Source organism: Pyrus communis, chromosome 14 (genome assembly GCF_041283825.1).
Source record: "Pyrus communis isolate YQ-2024b chromosome 14, ASM4128382v1, whole genome shotgun sequence".
NCBI lineage: Eukaryota > Viridiplantae > Streptophyta > Magnoliopsida > Rosales > Rosaceae > Pyrus > Pyrus communis.
Window position 1 is genome coordinate 21625850 of NC_142578.1, and position 14580 is coordinate 21640429.

The 14580-nt window shown below is 36.7% G+C and overlaps 2 protein-coding genes across 3 annotated transcripts; one reads left to right on the top strand and one right to left on the bottom strand.

Moving 5' to 3' along the window:
• Positions 1–3782: 3782 nt before the first annotated feature.
• LOC137712471 (uncharacterized) lies at positions 3783–11315 on the top strand. Of its 2 annotated transcripts, XR_015955675.1 has the most exons (10): positions 3909–4501; positions 5375–5515; positions 6188–6568; positions 7285–7389; positions 8591–8731; positions 9548–9751; positions 9853–9933; positions 10047–10139; positions 10306–10414; positions 10754–11315. XR_015955675.1 is itself a non-coding variant. In XM_068451540.2 (9 exons), exons 1-9 carry the CDS (start codon positions 4025–4027, stop codon positions 10795–10797), a joined length of 1695 nt encoding a protein of 564 aa, XP_068307641.1. In that variant the 5' UTR covers positions 3783–4024; the 3' UTR covers positions 10798–11315. The 2 variants fall into 2 exon arrangements, 1 of the variants encoding a protein (XP_068307641.1); XM_068451540.2 differs by lacking the exon at positions 9853–9933 and having other exon boundaries at positions 3783–4501.
• On the bottom strand, positions 11268–13633 carry LOC137712473 (rhodanese-like domain-containing protein 9, chloroplastic). The gene is made up of 6 exons (XM_068451543.2): positions 13427–13633; positions 12367–12626; positions 12016–12166; positions 11802–11887; positions 11601–11705; positions 11268–11513 (listed from the first exon to the last, which is right to left on the bottom strand). Exons 1-6 carry the CDS (start codon positions 13468–13470, stop codon positions 11443–11445), a joined length of 717 nt encoding a protein of 238 aa, XP_068307644.2. The 5' UTR covers positions 13471–13633; the 3' UTR covers positions 11268–11442.
• Between the last annotated feature and the right edge of the window lie 947 nt (positions 13634–14580).

Here is a 14580-nt window from a genome sequence, read left to right on the forward strand (position 1 = left end):
CAGTTTGATAGGCTAGGCTTAAGCTCATTATAACTATTAGTTGTCTCCCAAGTAAGAAAATCCAAATTCATGTCGAATTTAGATACATTGGGGATTAGGCAACATAATCATAATTCTAGAAGGATTGGACATTGTTGATGCACAAAATCGGGTTGAACTTGGACCAACATAAATCCGATCGTGAATCACACAAACGCACAAGAACACAAAGATATAACGTGGTTCACCCCAAGTTGGGGCTACATCCACACTGGTGTCAATATGGTTTCACTATATCAATGAAGGTTACAATATGGTTTCACTAGGGTTTGCTCTCTTTGCTCTTCTTTTTTCCCTCATTTGCTCTATTTGCTTCTCCTCCAAGTGAAAGTGAAGGATCCCTTTTATAGAATAAAGATCCCGTTGCTCTCTTTGCTTATCCTAAATTTCATCATAAATAGTTTTCCGAGTGAAAGTGAAGGATCCCTTTTAGTATGAATTATTCTCTCAAGACCTTTATAAATGTCCAGGCTAGGTATTTATCCAGGGGAATCTCTTTACACTCTATTTGGATGAAGAAATTTAAGATCTCTAAGGAATTTTAAAATGACAAAAATTGAAATGACGGGATTTATTTTCTAGAATTTGTGAATTTTCTTATTTGGTTAACCTAAAGGAATAATGGAATTGAATACGGAATTTGTTATTTTTAAACTCTTAATCATAGAAATTGGGAAATGACACCTATTTATATGGAATTTAAAATTGGGAATTAGAGGTCCCAAATTTCAAGTTTTTTTTTCCACGTGGAAATTCTAAATTTCTATGTTTATGAAGCCAAACAAAGGAATTGGTGCATGTTAATTTATAAAATTCTAACTTTTATCGAAATTCCAAGTTTATTTCCCTCATCCAAATATAGTATTAATTTCTAGACTTCTCTTTGATCATCTAATAGTCACAACACACATTCTCTCTACGAGTAACATAGGCTAACATATTCTCTACACTCCATTCATCTACGTGTAGACGGTAGACATGGAGAAACATCTCCAACACACCTAAGTCAGGGATCTTCGTCAAGGATGGTTCATGATGTAGCACACATCACACCACTTCTTTCTTAGAACTACACTTATGATTTGATTCTCCAACCCCGGAGATATGTAGGATTCCCGAACCAGATTCAATAACACCTCTTAATGAACCCCATTCACCCCTTGGTGGAATTAATGAGTGATTTCGATACTATCTCTGTCCGCAGATGTGCATGGATTTGGTTCCAACAACTAGTGATTTCCGTAAAAGAAGAATCATATTCCTTTGGCCAACGACTTCTGCCATAAGCAACACCATTGCCATAAGATCCCACACATGGAGCTCCACTTTGCGACACAATCTTGGACTAAAATGCTTAGTTTGGAAAGACTCGCTAGCACACAAGACATAGAGTAACAAAACTGGACTTGGCTTATTCCAAAAGAAGCTTGCACGAACGGTCATGTTAAAAAAAGCTTACAAGTATGAACTCCAAGATGGAGTGACAACCATACTTCCAAGTCAGGACAAAAATGCAGGTTCGGCTCTGTGCGGACAAACACCACATCACAAATTCAACTCGTAAACCTATTGTCTAAAGTCTACAATTAGTTATTTATGCAACTCGATCCAAGTTGATCAACACTCTGATTGGGGCAAGTTCTCACAAAGCTATAGGAGCAAGGTGGTCATGCCTTAAAACCCATTTTGTGCACTCAAATGATTTTTATCATAAAGTTGACTTTCCGAATGAATATTAATGCACGACCAGTTGGGAAAGAATCATAAGGCATTAAAGATCGTTGTGTCAAGTTTTCAGACTTTTCGTCATAGTTATCCTTCAATTTTTTTCAAACGAAGATAGTAAAAAATGCATTCCCTTTAAAACTGCACATATATGGGAAAACGAAGATTTTGAAGCCTCCTCGACTTTTCCAAATGGCGTTCCGTATACTCCTGGCAAGCTAAGAAGTACATTTACAATGATGTTATTATTTTTCCATAAATTTCCACAACATATTAGTCTCAAATCTAGCATGCAAAAAAGCTAAACAACAAACCAGCTTAACCAGCATGTCACAACAGCACTACCAAATTGACAGATTAAACTATACCTTCTCATAATGAATTGAGCTTTATGCCATATGCTATCACGAATATACAAATGTTAGATTTCTATAGAATTTTGCGGAACATGATTCCAAGCTACGTGGAAAACTTTATCAAAATTTTACAACTTGTTGCGCATGCTGAAATTCTCTGCAAAATTCTTCAATTTCTTTCTCCAAACTGACATAAAACGGCGCACAACATGCTACAACAACATATTATTTCAGGATACACACAAAAATGGCTTCATTAACTGTTATCCTAAGGTTTCTAGCCAACACCAAGATCACTCTAATAAGCTAAAAACAAAGTCACTACCAAAACTTTGGTAGCCCACATTTGTCATCCTCCACTATTAGCTTGTAACATGACATAGGGCATGCCGTATAAAGTAAGTAAATTTTAGAGAATACGTTGGGATGACTCCTAACGTTCCACACATGAATCAGAACAACTCCGACACCATATGGCGGTTATGGAGCCAAATTCTCCCACATAAAAAAATTCAAGCAGCATACTACTTCGTCTTATCCCAAAAAACATGATCCTTGAATAACTATCCACCCTCAATGAGATTGTCATATGAATTCTTCTATATTTCTCTCTCGCAAAACTACTTCCTCCATGTTCGAGTCCGCGTTTATTTTCCTCTATGTGTAATTGCAAACTTTGTGTTGTGAATGTTGAAAACGTAGAGGGCATTATAACGTTGTTTTTACTTTTTGCTCTTATTTCTGTAACAATTGTAATTTGGGTGAACTGTCAATTTAATCTCTGAATTATTACCTTAGTGCTATTTTTTTTTCCAGAAAAATCAATTATTTGCCAATTACATCCCTAATATTAGATTCGAACCTACTATATTCAATTTTCTGTCAATTTAAGTCATGTTACTTGCATGTGATACACATTGGAAGATAGATTGGTAATTTTTCATAAAGAAATAGTGTATCGAGTTAACTTTGGAGGGTAAATTAGACGTTAGATTCACAACCTATATGTAATGTTAAGAGCTTATATGAGAGAAAATGACGGTATTACGCTCTAAAGTGTGTTAAATGACTTAAGTTGAAGAAAAACTAGATAAGATAACTTTGAATATAGTAGTAGGGATGAAATTAGTAATTTTTAATGAATTTAAGGACTTATTTTACCGAAAACATAATTCAGGAACTTAATTTTTATTGAGATGATAATTCAAAGACTAAATCAGCACTTCATCCTTGTAATTTTAATGTTTTTTCCGGTTTCATTAAGAGGGCAATTTTATATTTAATGAAATTAGAGAGGGACATTTTTAATACATTATGACGTTTGAAATTCTTGCAACTTTATGGTCAAAAGATTAAAGCAAATCATAGCAGTCGATAATATAATTGATATCATTTAAAATGGTCATACACATGTCCGATACATATTCACGGGCCACGACCCCCTCTTTAATCCACTTCTTCTCCACTAACCTCTTGGAATTAGCCACAATTCAACGTAATGATGATAGTTATGGGGTCACTCAGCAGTTGAGTATGAATTTTATGATATATTTACATGCTATATTTTGAGTTTGATTCTTAGTACTGATAAATTATACAACATTAATTAGAAGAAGGCTAAAATAACTATATGAGTTTTCTTAATCCCCGATACAATGAACTGCCACGACAAAGCTAGGAGATGATTTTTTTTGTTTTTGAAAAATACGTACTGATGATTGCAACCCAACGCCCAATTAACATACGTCCACGCAGTTCACCTTCCGTGCACCGAACCGCACCGGATCATTCCCTCACTCTCTCCTCAACCTCTCTCTCATTATTCATTTCTGGAAGATCTGCAACTCACAAATCTCCGTCTACGCAAAAACTCTGCGTTTTGCTGCCTCCTGAGAAAAGAAGCCATGAGCGACCCAAGTGAGCCCGCAACGACGTCATCTTCGGCCAAGGACCCGGCCCTCCTGATTCACCCGCGCCGCGAGCCGTTCGAGCACGGGCTGCTGCCCATCCCCAAGCTAATCTTCACCGACCCGACCCAAACCCTGATTCCGCTGAAGCAGAAGCTGATCGAGAAGTCGCCCAGTCACCGGGTCGACTCGGCCGCGATCTCCGAGGCTCTCCAGATCTCCATTGATCAAGCGAAACTCGTCCTCGATACGCTAGCGTCGGTTCTGCACTCGGAGTCCGACCCGCTCGTTAAAGCCAAGCCGGATGGGATTGACGAGGCCGGAGCGGATGTGAATGATCTGGTTCTGTTCCTCTACATTCAGTCGTACAAGAAGTTGCTGCCGCGGACGCACAAGGACTCGGCTGCCGTCGCCGATGTCTGGCCTTCGACGTCGGCTTTCGATGGGTATCTGTCCGCCTTGTCGCCATTGCAGGTGAGGAGCTGTCCCTTAATTGATCTTTGTTTTCTTTCTTTAGTTAATTGGTGGTGCATTGTGCAATGCGTGGGGATTAGAAATGGAGTTTGCCGCGATTAATTACTTCCGTTGTCGGTTGGTTTTGGTTAGATTTCGGTTAATTAAGTCGAAAAGGTTGGCATTTTTATTCAAGAAGCTGGTTTTCTTGACTTGAGATTGCTGCCATGTAGAAAATGGGATTATTCAGGTAAATTGTGACTTTGTGTGTGTTCGTTCATTGGTACGAAAAAATTGTTGGTATTGGAATACAATGTGGATTGAAATGGAATATATTTCCATTTGATCTATCCATTATTGAACTTATTGTGGTTAGTATTTGACTAATCTTACTTTTCATTGTGTTCTGGTTGGAGTTTTGATCAATTGCGTGCTTGGGGTGGGGCTTGTAACTATTCGTGGCATTGTCTACTACATTGTTGGGTTGAATTGCACTAAACGTAAAATGCTCAAGTACCTAATCTTGGCTTGTAGTGAGCGGACCACCTAGTTTTATCTTCCAGGATGTGTATGGTTAGATTCATTTGGCATGGCAGTCTACCCCGGTTTAATTAGCTTTATGTACTCATTGTGTTGCGAAATGGTAATCATGAGGTTGATTATAAACTTTTAGAGCAAGGGTTTTGTTTGGTTGGTTATACTTGGATGAATTTTTAAGTGCATCGTACAACATTTTCAGTGTCAGAATTTGGGCAATACTATTACTATTTAACTTGCAATATTTGTGTCCAGAAACTTTTCTTATTTTTTATTTAATTGCTCGGAACTTTGATTTGAGACATTTATTTTGTTGGATTAAACTTATATCAACCTTGGAATTCCAACACATGACAGCTTGTACGTAGCAATAGCCGTCGGTTTATGCCATCACAGGCTGATGAAGAGGCACATCAGTTATCATATTTGAAAAAGCATTTGGCCAACCTTGTCTCTTTATTAGCAGAATCTGTGGAGGGGGAAGGAGAAGAATCTCTGGTATGTCAAATTACTACTTAATCTTCTTTGGTTGAGTCAATTAGTCACCTTTTTGGTTACCAAAAAAGTAAATTGTATTAAAGATAATGGTTGCTGGTACTTTTCTCCAATTCAATACAAAAACACTATTCGTATTGTGAGCACCACCCAAATCCTTAATTCATGCTTTGGTTGGGTCATAAGTGCAACACCAATTATCATCACTTATGAACATTTGTATTTGTGGGAACTGATTTCTTCATGGGATGTTTGAAGTTTGAACCATGAACCATACATTCTACATTCCAATTGCATGAAATGTACTGAAGTTTGATTATTATTAATCTAAAAAAAATGTAAATTGGGACAGATTTAATGGAATGGAAATGCAGTTCAATAAATCCAACACATGGTTAGCATGTTGCTGCTTCTTAAAGTTGCAAAAGGAAGGATATACATTCCTCTTCTTTTCTTCTTTTGGTGGCCATTGCAGTTGATAAAGTAGGTACTGGTGGAACAGTTAATATGGATGATAATAAGTTGGGCCACGATAACTAATGTCTCCTTGTATTTTTTTTCATAGACAACCAGTGCTGATTTCTTATTTTTATTTTATGTTATGGAATTTATAGTTGTATCTTTTTTGTTGGTATCTCCCAAGCCCACTTAATGATCTGATTTAACCCTTAATAGGTTTTGACCATGGAGAAATTTGAGCACCTTGGGTTTCTGCTTCACTTTGGTGACAAAGGATCTGAAGGAAATCAATTCAGCCAACACGCTCCTTTTTTCGCAAATTCAGATCCTGATATGCCTGCTGTTCCTGTTCCTGCAGCACAAGTTCACGATTGGGTTCTAGAGAATATGGTCTCATCTTTGGAACATATTTCAGAAAGGATTTCTCCAAAAGAAAACGGGCCACCCAGTTCCTCAGACCAAGATGTTCCCATGGCTGATGCCTGCACAAGTTCAAACAAGGGCTCATCATGTGTCAGAGGCCCAAGTTTTATTGAGGGGATCTCCAAGTCTTCACTTGTAAAGCGAACATCTGATCTTAAGGGTTCTTCTGTAAAGGTTGGTTCATGAATCATAAGTCATATTTTTATGTTTTCTTGTAACTAGTTTATAAAAATGTAAAATCCATTCTCTTTTCCTCTGATGTCTGTCCTACATTTACGGGATGTTTCATATTTTAACGCTTCTAGAAGTTCAGGAGCTGGAACCAGAAAGAATTAAATGAAGAGAACTCAATTCATAATAAGACACAAGAATCAAGTCATTATTTCTATTGAGCTTCTAATAACTTATTAGGTACATGTTATAGACATGACGTGATTATCAAGATGTGAGTTGTTTAGTGATTGCATGCCACATTGGGGATTCGCTCTTGGGGCTGTGAGTATGCACCTGTTGTGTTATGTGAGTGATGGGTTGAAGGTTTTGCTATGCTATATTTGGGTTTCTAAATTGGCTAACTGTTCCATAGATGCATTTTTTCACTTTTATTTATTTATGTATTTGTTTTAAGTTTGGAGTCTGCTAAGTCCTGCTGTTATGCATTTAAGGAAGGGAGGTAGCTGCTTATTCAGTTTGATCCTAATCTTATTTATAAAGATCATTGAACTTAATAATGCACTTGGTTAACGAAATTTGTCAAGAATGTCAGCTTTATTGTCATCTTTTCTCAACATGTTCCTTTACATGCTTTGTGCGTAAAAGCGGTGAACTAAAATTGGAGTGTTCCTTCTAAGATGTATATTGGCTTGGTGGTTACTTGTTTGCAATTTCAGGTTTTAAATTGCCACGATTCAGTTATCTACATATTAGCACCTCTGAGATATGCCACAGTTTATGGATGCTCAGATGCTACAATTGTTCTTGGAGCTGTTGGAAAGGTAATAGGAAAGGCATTTGTATTTATGCTTTGGATATTGACCGTTGCAGTGATATCTGTACTTATTCCCTTATATATTGTTGGATACTGAAAAGGTTACACCTGTGGTGCTGATGTTGATGGTAGAATTGGAAATAGTTTTCTATCTCTAGTAAATTTAAACATATCCGAATGATTGACTTGTGGTCTGTAAAGGTCTGTGGATTTGTTTATCCTTCATCTCTGAAAATTTGGTATCAGATAAAATGGTAGAGTTTGGTTACTTTATGTATTGCAGTAATGCTAATAACTGATATCTTCACTTTGCAAGTAGTCATATTGCATTTCATTCCCACTAAGCTTATGCATGCCTAGCCACTTTCTGTTGGCACTCTTTTTTACCCTTTCCTATCACGAGTACAAAGTTTGCAGTTGACTTCTGAAAGTCAATGAAATGGTCATGCAAGTTTATAACACAATGAAAAAGAAGGCTTTTGAATTTTGTTTGTCTGGTAGCTTGTATAATGGGTTGAATACTCTCGAACAACTACAGATAATTACTCTTGATCTCTGTTTGTGAAATCATAAGTTGACTGGTGTTCCTGTGAATTACCTAGTATGCTTCTTAAGTGGTGGTTATGCAAAGTTTTATCTTGTAGTAAGTTCATTCAATTTTGGTTGAAAGCTTTTGCACAACTTGTTTTTTAAGTTACAGATCTTGCATAATGGTTTAGTTAATCAAATGTTATAACTTTTGTTATGTCTAATTGTTAGGCCTGATGTTTTTCCCTTTAGTGAACATTTGAATTAGTCCAATGTCTGTATGTTACACTAAACCTGTCTTTAGAAAATTCAGGGGCATTCTCTATTTCAATGTATGATTAATTTGCTTTAGACTGGACAGCCTTATTCTAAATACTAAATATCCCTATTTGCTTGGACAGTCTGGTGATTATAATATTATCTGAAAACAAAAGACTCCCTGCAAATACATCTGGCCAACAACTATGCACTTCTATTTAAATGGCCAGTCTTAATTTTAGCATTTCTTGAGCTTTTATGAAGCTGGAAAATCATGTTTTGACCCCATACCTATCTGTCTAGTGACTTATTACTGTCATGTGAAGTGGCCAACTAATTACTGTTTTGCATGCAATGAACGGGTAGTTATGTCACCTGGTTAACTTGAATCTTATAGCTTAGATGTCTAATGTCTCTTACAGGCTGTTAGAATCGAACACTGTGAGCGAGTTCATGTGATTACAGCAGCAAATCGAATCTGCATTGCTAACTGCCGTGAATGCATGTTTTTCCTTGGAGTCAACCAGCGACCACTTATTGTTGGTGATAACCATAAGCTGCAGGTGAATCTTGCCCTTAATAGTTGATTGCGCAATTGTGTTTCTGGCCAGTTCTCGTGCAGTTTAATTTTCACACTTTAATCTACATTTGATTGAGTTCCCCCAATTATTGCTACGCTTTATCTTCAGTGACTTATATTAATGTGGATTCGTTTTGTTACAACCAATCTTAATGTGGGTTTGCTAGTATATTGGTTAAACCTGTTTGTTTTTTTTGTGAATCTCCATGACTTTTTTTGGTAATCTCGTATATGCATCCAGCTTAAACAATATGTTTCATTGACATGTTATTGGCCACTCTCTAGTTCTATTGTGATTCATATCAAGAGAAGGGAACTTTCTTTCCGTTCTACATTTGATAGCATGCCCCCAGATATCATAGCTCTTGATCTATCTAACATTCGAGCATCTAGGGTTTCCTTTACTCTTTAATTTGTTGAGTTAAAAAAAAAAAGAAACAAATGTCATGTGAAACTTACCAAGTTATCGTCAAGATGCCCTTGCTACACACAGGCGCACATACTTTTAAATTGATCTTTGCTAACAGCCTTGACGCATATGGTTGCTATTTTTTTTATTTTTGAATAGTGGTTTGCATGCATGGTTTGGTTATGTTGAACCTTTGGTGTCAAATCGAATACAATACGTCTTGAAGAGTAAACAAAATTGAAATTTTTTACTGAAATGTAGCATTAATTTCTTCGATCATAATAAGTATTATATATTGTTATGATCATAGTTTTGTGTGTTTTATTTTTCAAGTTCTAATGAAGATTTAACAAGCTCTGATCTTTGTTTTCACCTTTCGACTTTTATCAGGTGGCACCATACAATACATTTTACAGTCAGTTGGAGGAACACATGAAGGAAGTTGGGGTTGATGCTACTATCAACAGATGGGATGAGCCCCTGCCACTTGGAGTGGTTGATCCACATGATTCATTATCTCACCCAGCAGGTGTCTCTGAGGCTCAGGCCGAGTCCGCTGCACACTTAGACGCTGACCAGTTCACAAATTTCTTGGTATTATAATTTTTACAAGCTTTTAATTTAGATTTGGATAGTGTATTAAAGGGGTTTCCTTAGTTTTCTGAAATAATAGTTTTTCATTGGAAATTAAATAGAGAAAAGCCTCTGAAAAGCTCTACCAACAAAGTATTCGGACAAAGTCACGCACATTAGGGGCATTACAATTGTATTTATGAGTATGTTTCTTCATTTGGTTGGCTTAGGGTGGTTGAGATGGCAATGGTTGTACTATTACTCATTTTCTTTCTGAATTATCTAGTTACATCCTATATTTCTCTTTTATATTCAGATTCCAAACTGGTATGGAGGTGAATCGCAGGGCTCCACAAAAGACAACCCATTTCCATTACCAGATGCTTACATGGTTTCCCAGCATAGAAACGTATGTTCACTCCGGCTTAACACTAGTGTAGATTTTTATTTTTATATTTGGGTTTAGTCATTAGATATTTTCTTACTGTTTTACTAAGAATTCCTTGATGCTTGATGTTTGATTGAGGTGGTCAATGTTATGTATGTTTTAATTATGTTAACTGTTTCTCCTGCAGAACAATCTTGGGGAGGTAAAGCAATTATTGAAGGAAGCACCTCTTGAAGAAAATAGAAAGCGGGAATTATCAACTGCTCTCCACGTATATTTTAAAGACTGGTTATATGGTAATGTTCATTATTACAATAGTTTCCTCACGTTGACACACGCATGCTAGAACATTGCATTTCATTGGAACATCACCATCAGCACTTTGCACAACAAAGTTAGTTGGCATATCCTGTATTTTGAAACTGCATTTTCAAGCGACATATACTGCTGTTTAACGTTCTGAATAGTATATTATTTTTTAATACCCTCTTTAATGTGGCTTTATTTGAAGCATCACTGCATATTATTGAGTTGAGATTGTGCCAAATGCATACCATTATATGTAATTTCATGAGCCTTTATTGTAGATAAGTAGGATGTTGTTTAAAAGCTGATCTATTTAACCCATTTGACAGCTTCTGGAAACATCCGTCAGCTCTATTGCCTACAAGGAGAATGATTTTGTGCATCATAATGCCGTAGAACAACAGCGGTGCAGAAAGAAGCTTGCTGTTTTATCCTTCAATCCTATCATGCTCATCGTGCCGTTGGCAGCTGCGGCTCAACCCTAAGTACTCTGGAGTGGTACCCTGCATAATTTATGCATTGACACGGTGCACAGGATGGGATCAGAATACATTTGCCAATCTCATTGTAATATTTTTTGGGTAAAGAAAATAAAATCTTACTGTAATATTTTGTTAACCTAGGTTCACACCCTTGTGAATTTTCCTTTTTCCTCTTTCGTGGGTCTAGAATATTGGATCTCGACTCTAACCTTCGAGTTTCTCTCCTTTTCGCGAGGTTTTGGTTGTTAGCTTTATAATTCTATAGCGATATAGTTCGTCATATGAATTTTATTTTGTAGTTGGAACGTCATCGTGTGTTGGTGTAGATTATCGTCATGATCTTACTGGTTTGGAACCTGAATAGGTAGCAAAAACCAGTTGAATGATGAATATGTATGAAATTTTATCATGATCTGAACCTTATACAGCTTGTTGCAGAGCAGCAGATGCCTCAAAAATCTCTCCCTACTCAAATCTCTTGATGGGGTTGGAGAGATCTGCAAAACTTTCTCATAAATGTATGCACGGCATTCGGGCTAGCTGGCCGCGAAAATTGCGAGTATCTTCTCAGCTTGATCGGGAAAGAAGGTGATGAACAAATAAGCACCTGCCATTTAATCAGAACAGAGATAAAAATATCACCTCATGGATCAACAGAACGAAAGTGCTTTTACGGTTGTTCAAAAGGACTTACAGATCAGTACTGTTCCAAGTACAGCTGAGATCTTTCCCTGAACAGTGACTAATCCGGCTTTGCCGGCATCTTGCAACTCCGTCGAACCAACGGAATCAAATTCTCCTGGTGAAGCAAATGGTCGCATTAGATCCAAATAATCTTTTTAACAGATCATAATCCAGAGAACGAAAAGACATTGGAGCTAGCTCGAATCCTAACCGGGTTTTACGCTTTGAAGACCTGATGTTATACACGCTATGTTCTCAAAGCCTACTTGCTCCAACTTATTGGCAGCAGCAGCAGACCTTCAAATTAAAAGGAAACAAAAGGATCTTGTCAAACGGTTTATTCAACGCTACTTGCAACGCTTTTGGTTATCTGAAAGTGCGTTGCTAGGTGAAAAACATAGCAGCTAACATATGGAAAAACTTACCTCAGTCCTTCCTGACACACCAGTAACAATTTACTTTCGGGTGAGAACTTGGTTTTTACCGACTCTACAAATTCAGGGTTAGGTTTAGTAAAAGGCAACCCATAGAAGAGACCAGAAAAATTGTTGTGGAGAGTCCTCTTTATGATTGTTCCTGCCCATAATTCATCATTAACAAAATCAAATTCCATTTCGGTTCCGAAAATCATAAAATGCTCAAATTTAATACAAAAGACAAAAAATTTGAAGATGATCTTTAGATGATGACAAAAAGAACGAACGGTTCTAGTTATTATTATATAAAAATGATGCCACATTAGTGAGAAATGAGTTGTCCAAGAAAGAAATGCTTACCAAAATCATTGTCTTGGTTTTCAATGAAGAGGGGCACATGATGGCAAGATTTGATATGAGCTCGTTCATACTGAGATTTGTCCCGGACATCAATGACTGTATATCCCTCAACTGCAACAAGTTCTTTTGCTTCTTCTGCACTTACAAAATCCACTTCTGCTCTGAATGAGAATTTTCGTCGATGGCGGGTTGGTTGCCCTAAGATGGTTCCTCCACCATGAGTACGAGTGTCAAGTTTCAACCAAGATGTGCAGAAATTGCTGTCAAAAAAAATTTCTTACCCCTTACTTTCATTTTCCTTTGTGTGCGTAACAATTTCACTAGATTCACTAACATATATTACCATGATACCAATTGAGTTCAAAGTGATCCAAAAGAAACAAAATGTAATAAAATAAGGAGTAAATATTGTAATGCATATGCGATTTGAACCTAAACAAGTGCTAGGTTTCTGGTACAATTTCAAAGTGCTGCTCAAAAAGCATTTGGAAACAGGTGTTGTCAAGATTTCAGAGTCGAGCCAGCGGCCCACTACTAAATTACTAATCACCTCGCGATAGTGTTCCAACTGAACCACTGCACGGTTGGGCAGCTGTTGGCCTCTGTGCAACTAGCTAGAAATGGAACCATACAATGTAAGTTGTAATTTTCCTATGTGAAGTTTCCGATGTGGGATTCTATTCTCCAACATGCGCTTTTCTGAAAAGCACTTGGAACTAGGTGATTCTCCAGAATTCATAATTACTTTTAGCTTTTCCTACTAAGCGCCATCGTAAACGTTTTTGGTTATCTGAAAACGTTTTGACACCTCGCTCTTAAACAAGCTAAAAACACATCTGGCTAGATGAGTAGTTGAATGTATTTCTGTATCTCATAATGCTTCAAAAGAGCAAAAGGTTCTGTTGCAGTTGTTCAATAATCTTAGTTTTCTACATTTTCTCAGCAACCAAACAAGAAACCCACCATCGAGAATCCAGGAGAGTATTCAGAGTAGGAACTTTTCCTAGTAAAAATGCAGTCTTTCCAACACGAAAACAAAGAAAGACAGGGAATAAGTTACCTTGTGGAGGAGAGAGTTGTAGAGCAAGAGCCAATCCCTGCCATCGAAGGAGTTTCTGGAATCCTCAATCTTTTGAGTTTCTTCTCTCCCCCGTTACTTGTGCACTCAATCAACAGCCAATAATGGCCTGAGAAATTTATGTGTGGCAATGGGTTTCTGCCACGTGGCAACTGGTATTGGATATTAGATATATATCCAACCTTTTGCTCTTCGTCTTTTCTCGCTTTCTTGGATAAATTTTATACAACCTGTTCTTTGAGTTCAACACCAGATAAATAAAAAATAAAAAAATGTAATGTAATTTTTAAATAGAATTTTGTAAATCAAATGACGTGTTTGTTGATAATTAAATTATCACTTAAGTGTTAATTAATGTAATTATTTTTTATTGGTGGTACATTATTTATTTTGCAAATTTAATTTAAAATTTTGGTCTCCCTAATATTATCTAACAAAATTTTTCTTAACCCCACAAAATTGTTACGTAATTCCCAAAATATCTTGTAGCCGTTTCATGTAACTGTGTTTATGACGGAATTCCTCCTTAAGATCATTTCGAACGGGAGCTGCATATTTTAAATGTAAAAATCTGCGTAAATATGATTGTACTTAACAAAAAATTACAGTTAATTGCATTATTTTTTAACGTGAATGTCACTTCATACTGTTTCTGAACGTGATGCACTGTTTTTTTCTTTTTCCTCCGCTTGCTACTGTCTCTTTTTCCTCCTCGTGCTGTTGACTCTTTTGCTTAGTCATCGAACTCCATTACTTTTTGAAGGAAAAAAACGCCCTTACCACGTGCTTTATTGCAGGAAAGAAATTTCAACTTTATGCTCAAGGAAGAATTCGGCATAAAAAATTTTGTGGTCATTAATATTGAGATGGCCTGCTTTCGGTGTTTTCATTAGCTTTTCATTGACTCAGTCTAGCATTTGATTAGTGAAAATGGAAAAGATCAACAAGACAAAAGTTGCCTTGTTATTTATTTTTATTTTTTTTAAATTAGTTGGTGATTTTGTTATGACAATCTACTTTTTCGAGAGCAGAAAAGACTCGGATGCATTTCAACCTCTTTCTGGCCACCATCGTACGATTCATCAATACTAATAATCAAATTTAGAATGTGTCGTGTAAAATACGAGCCTGGAATT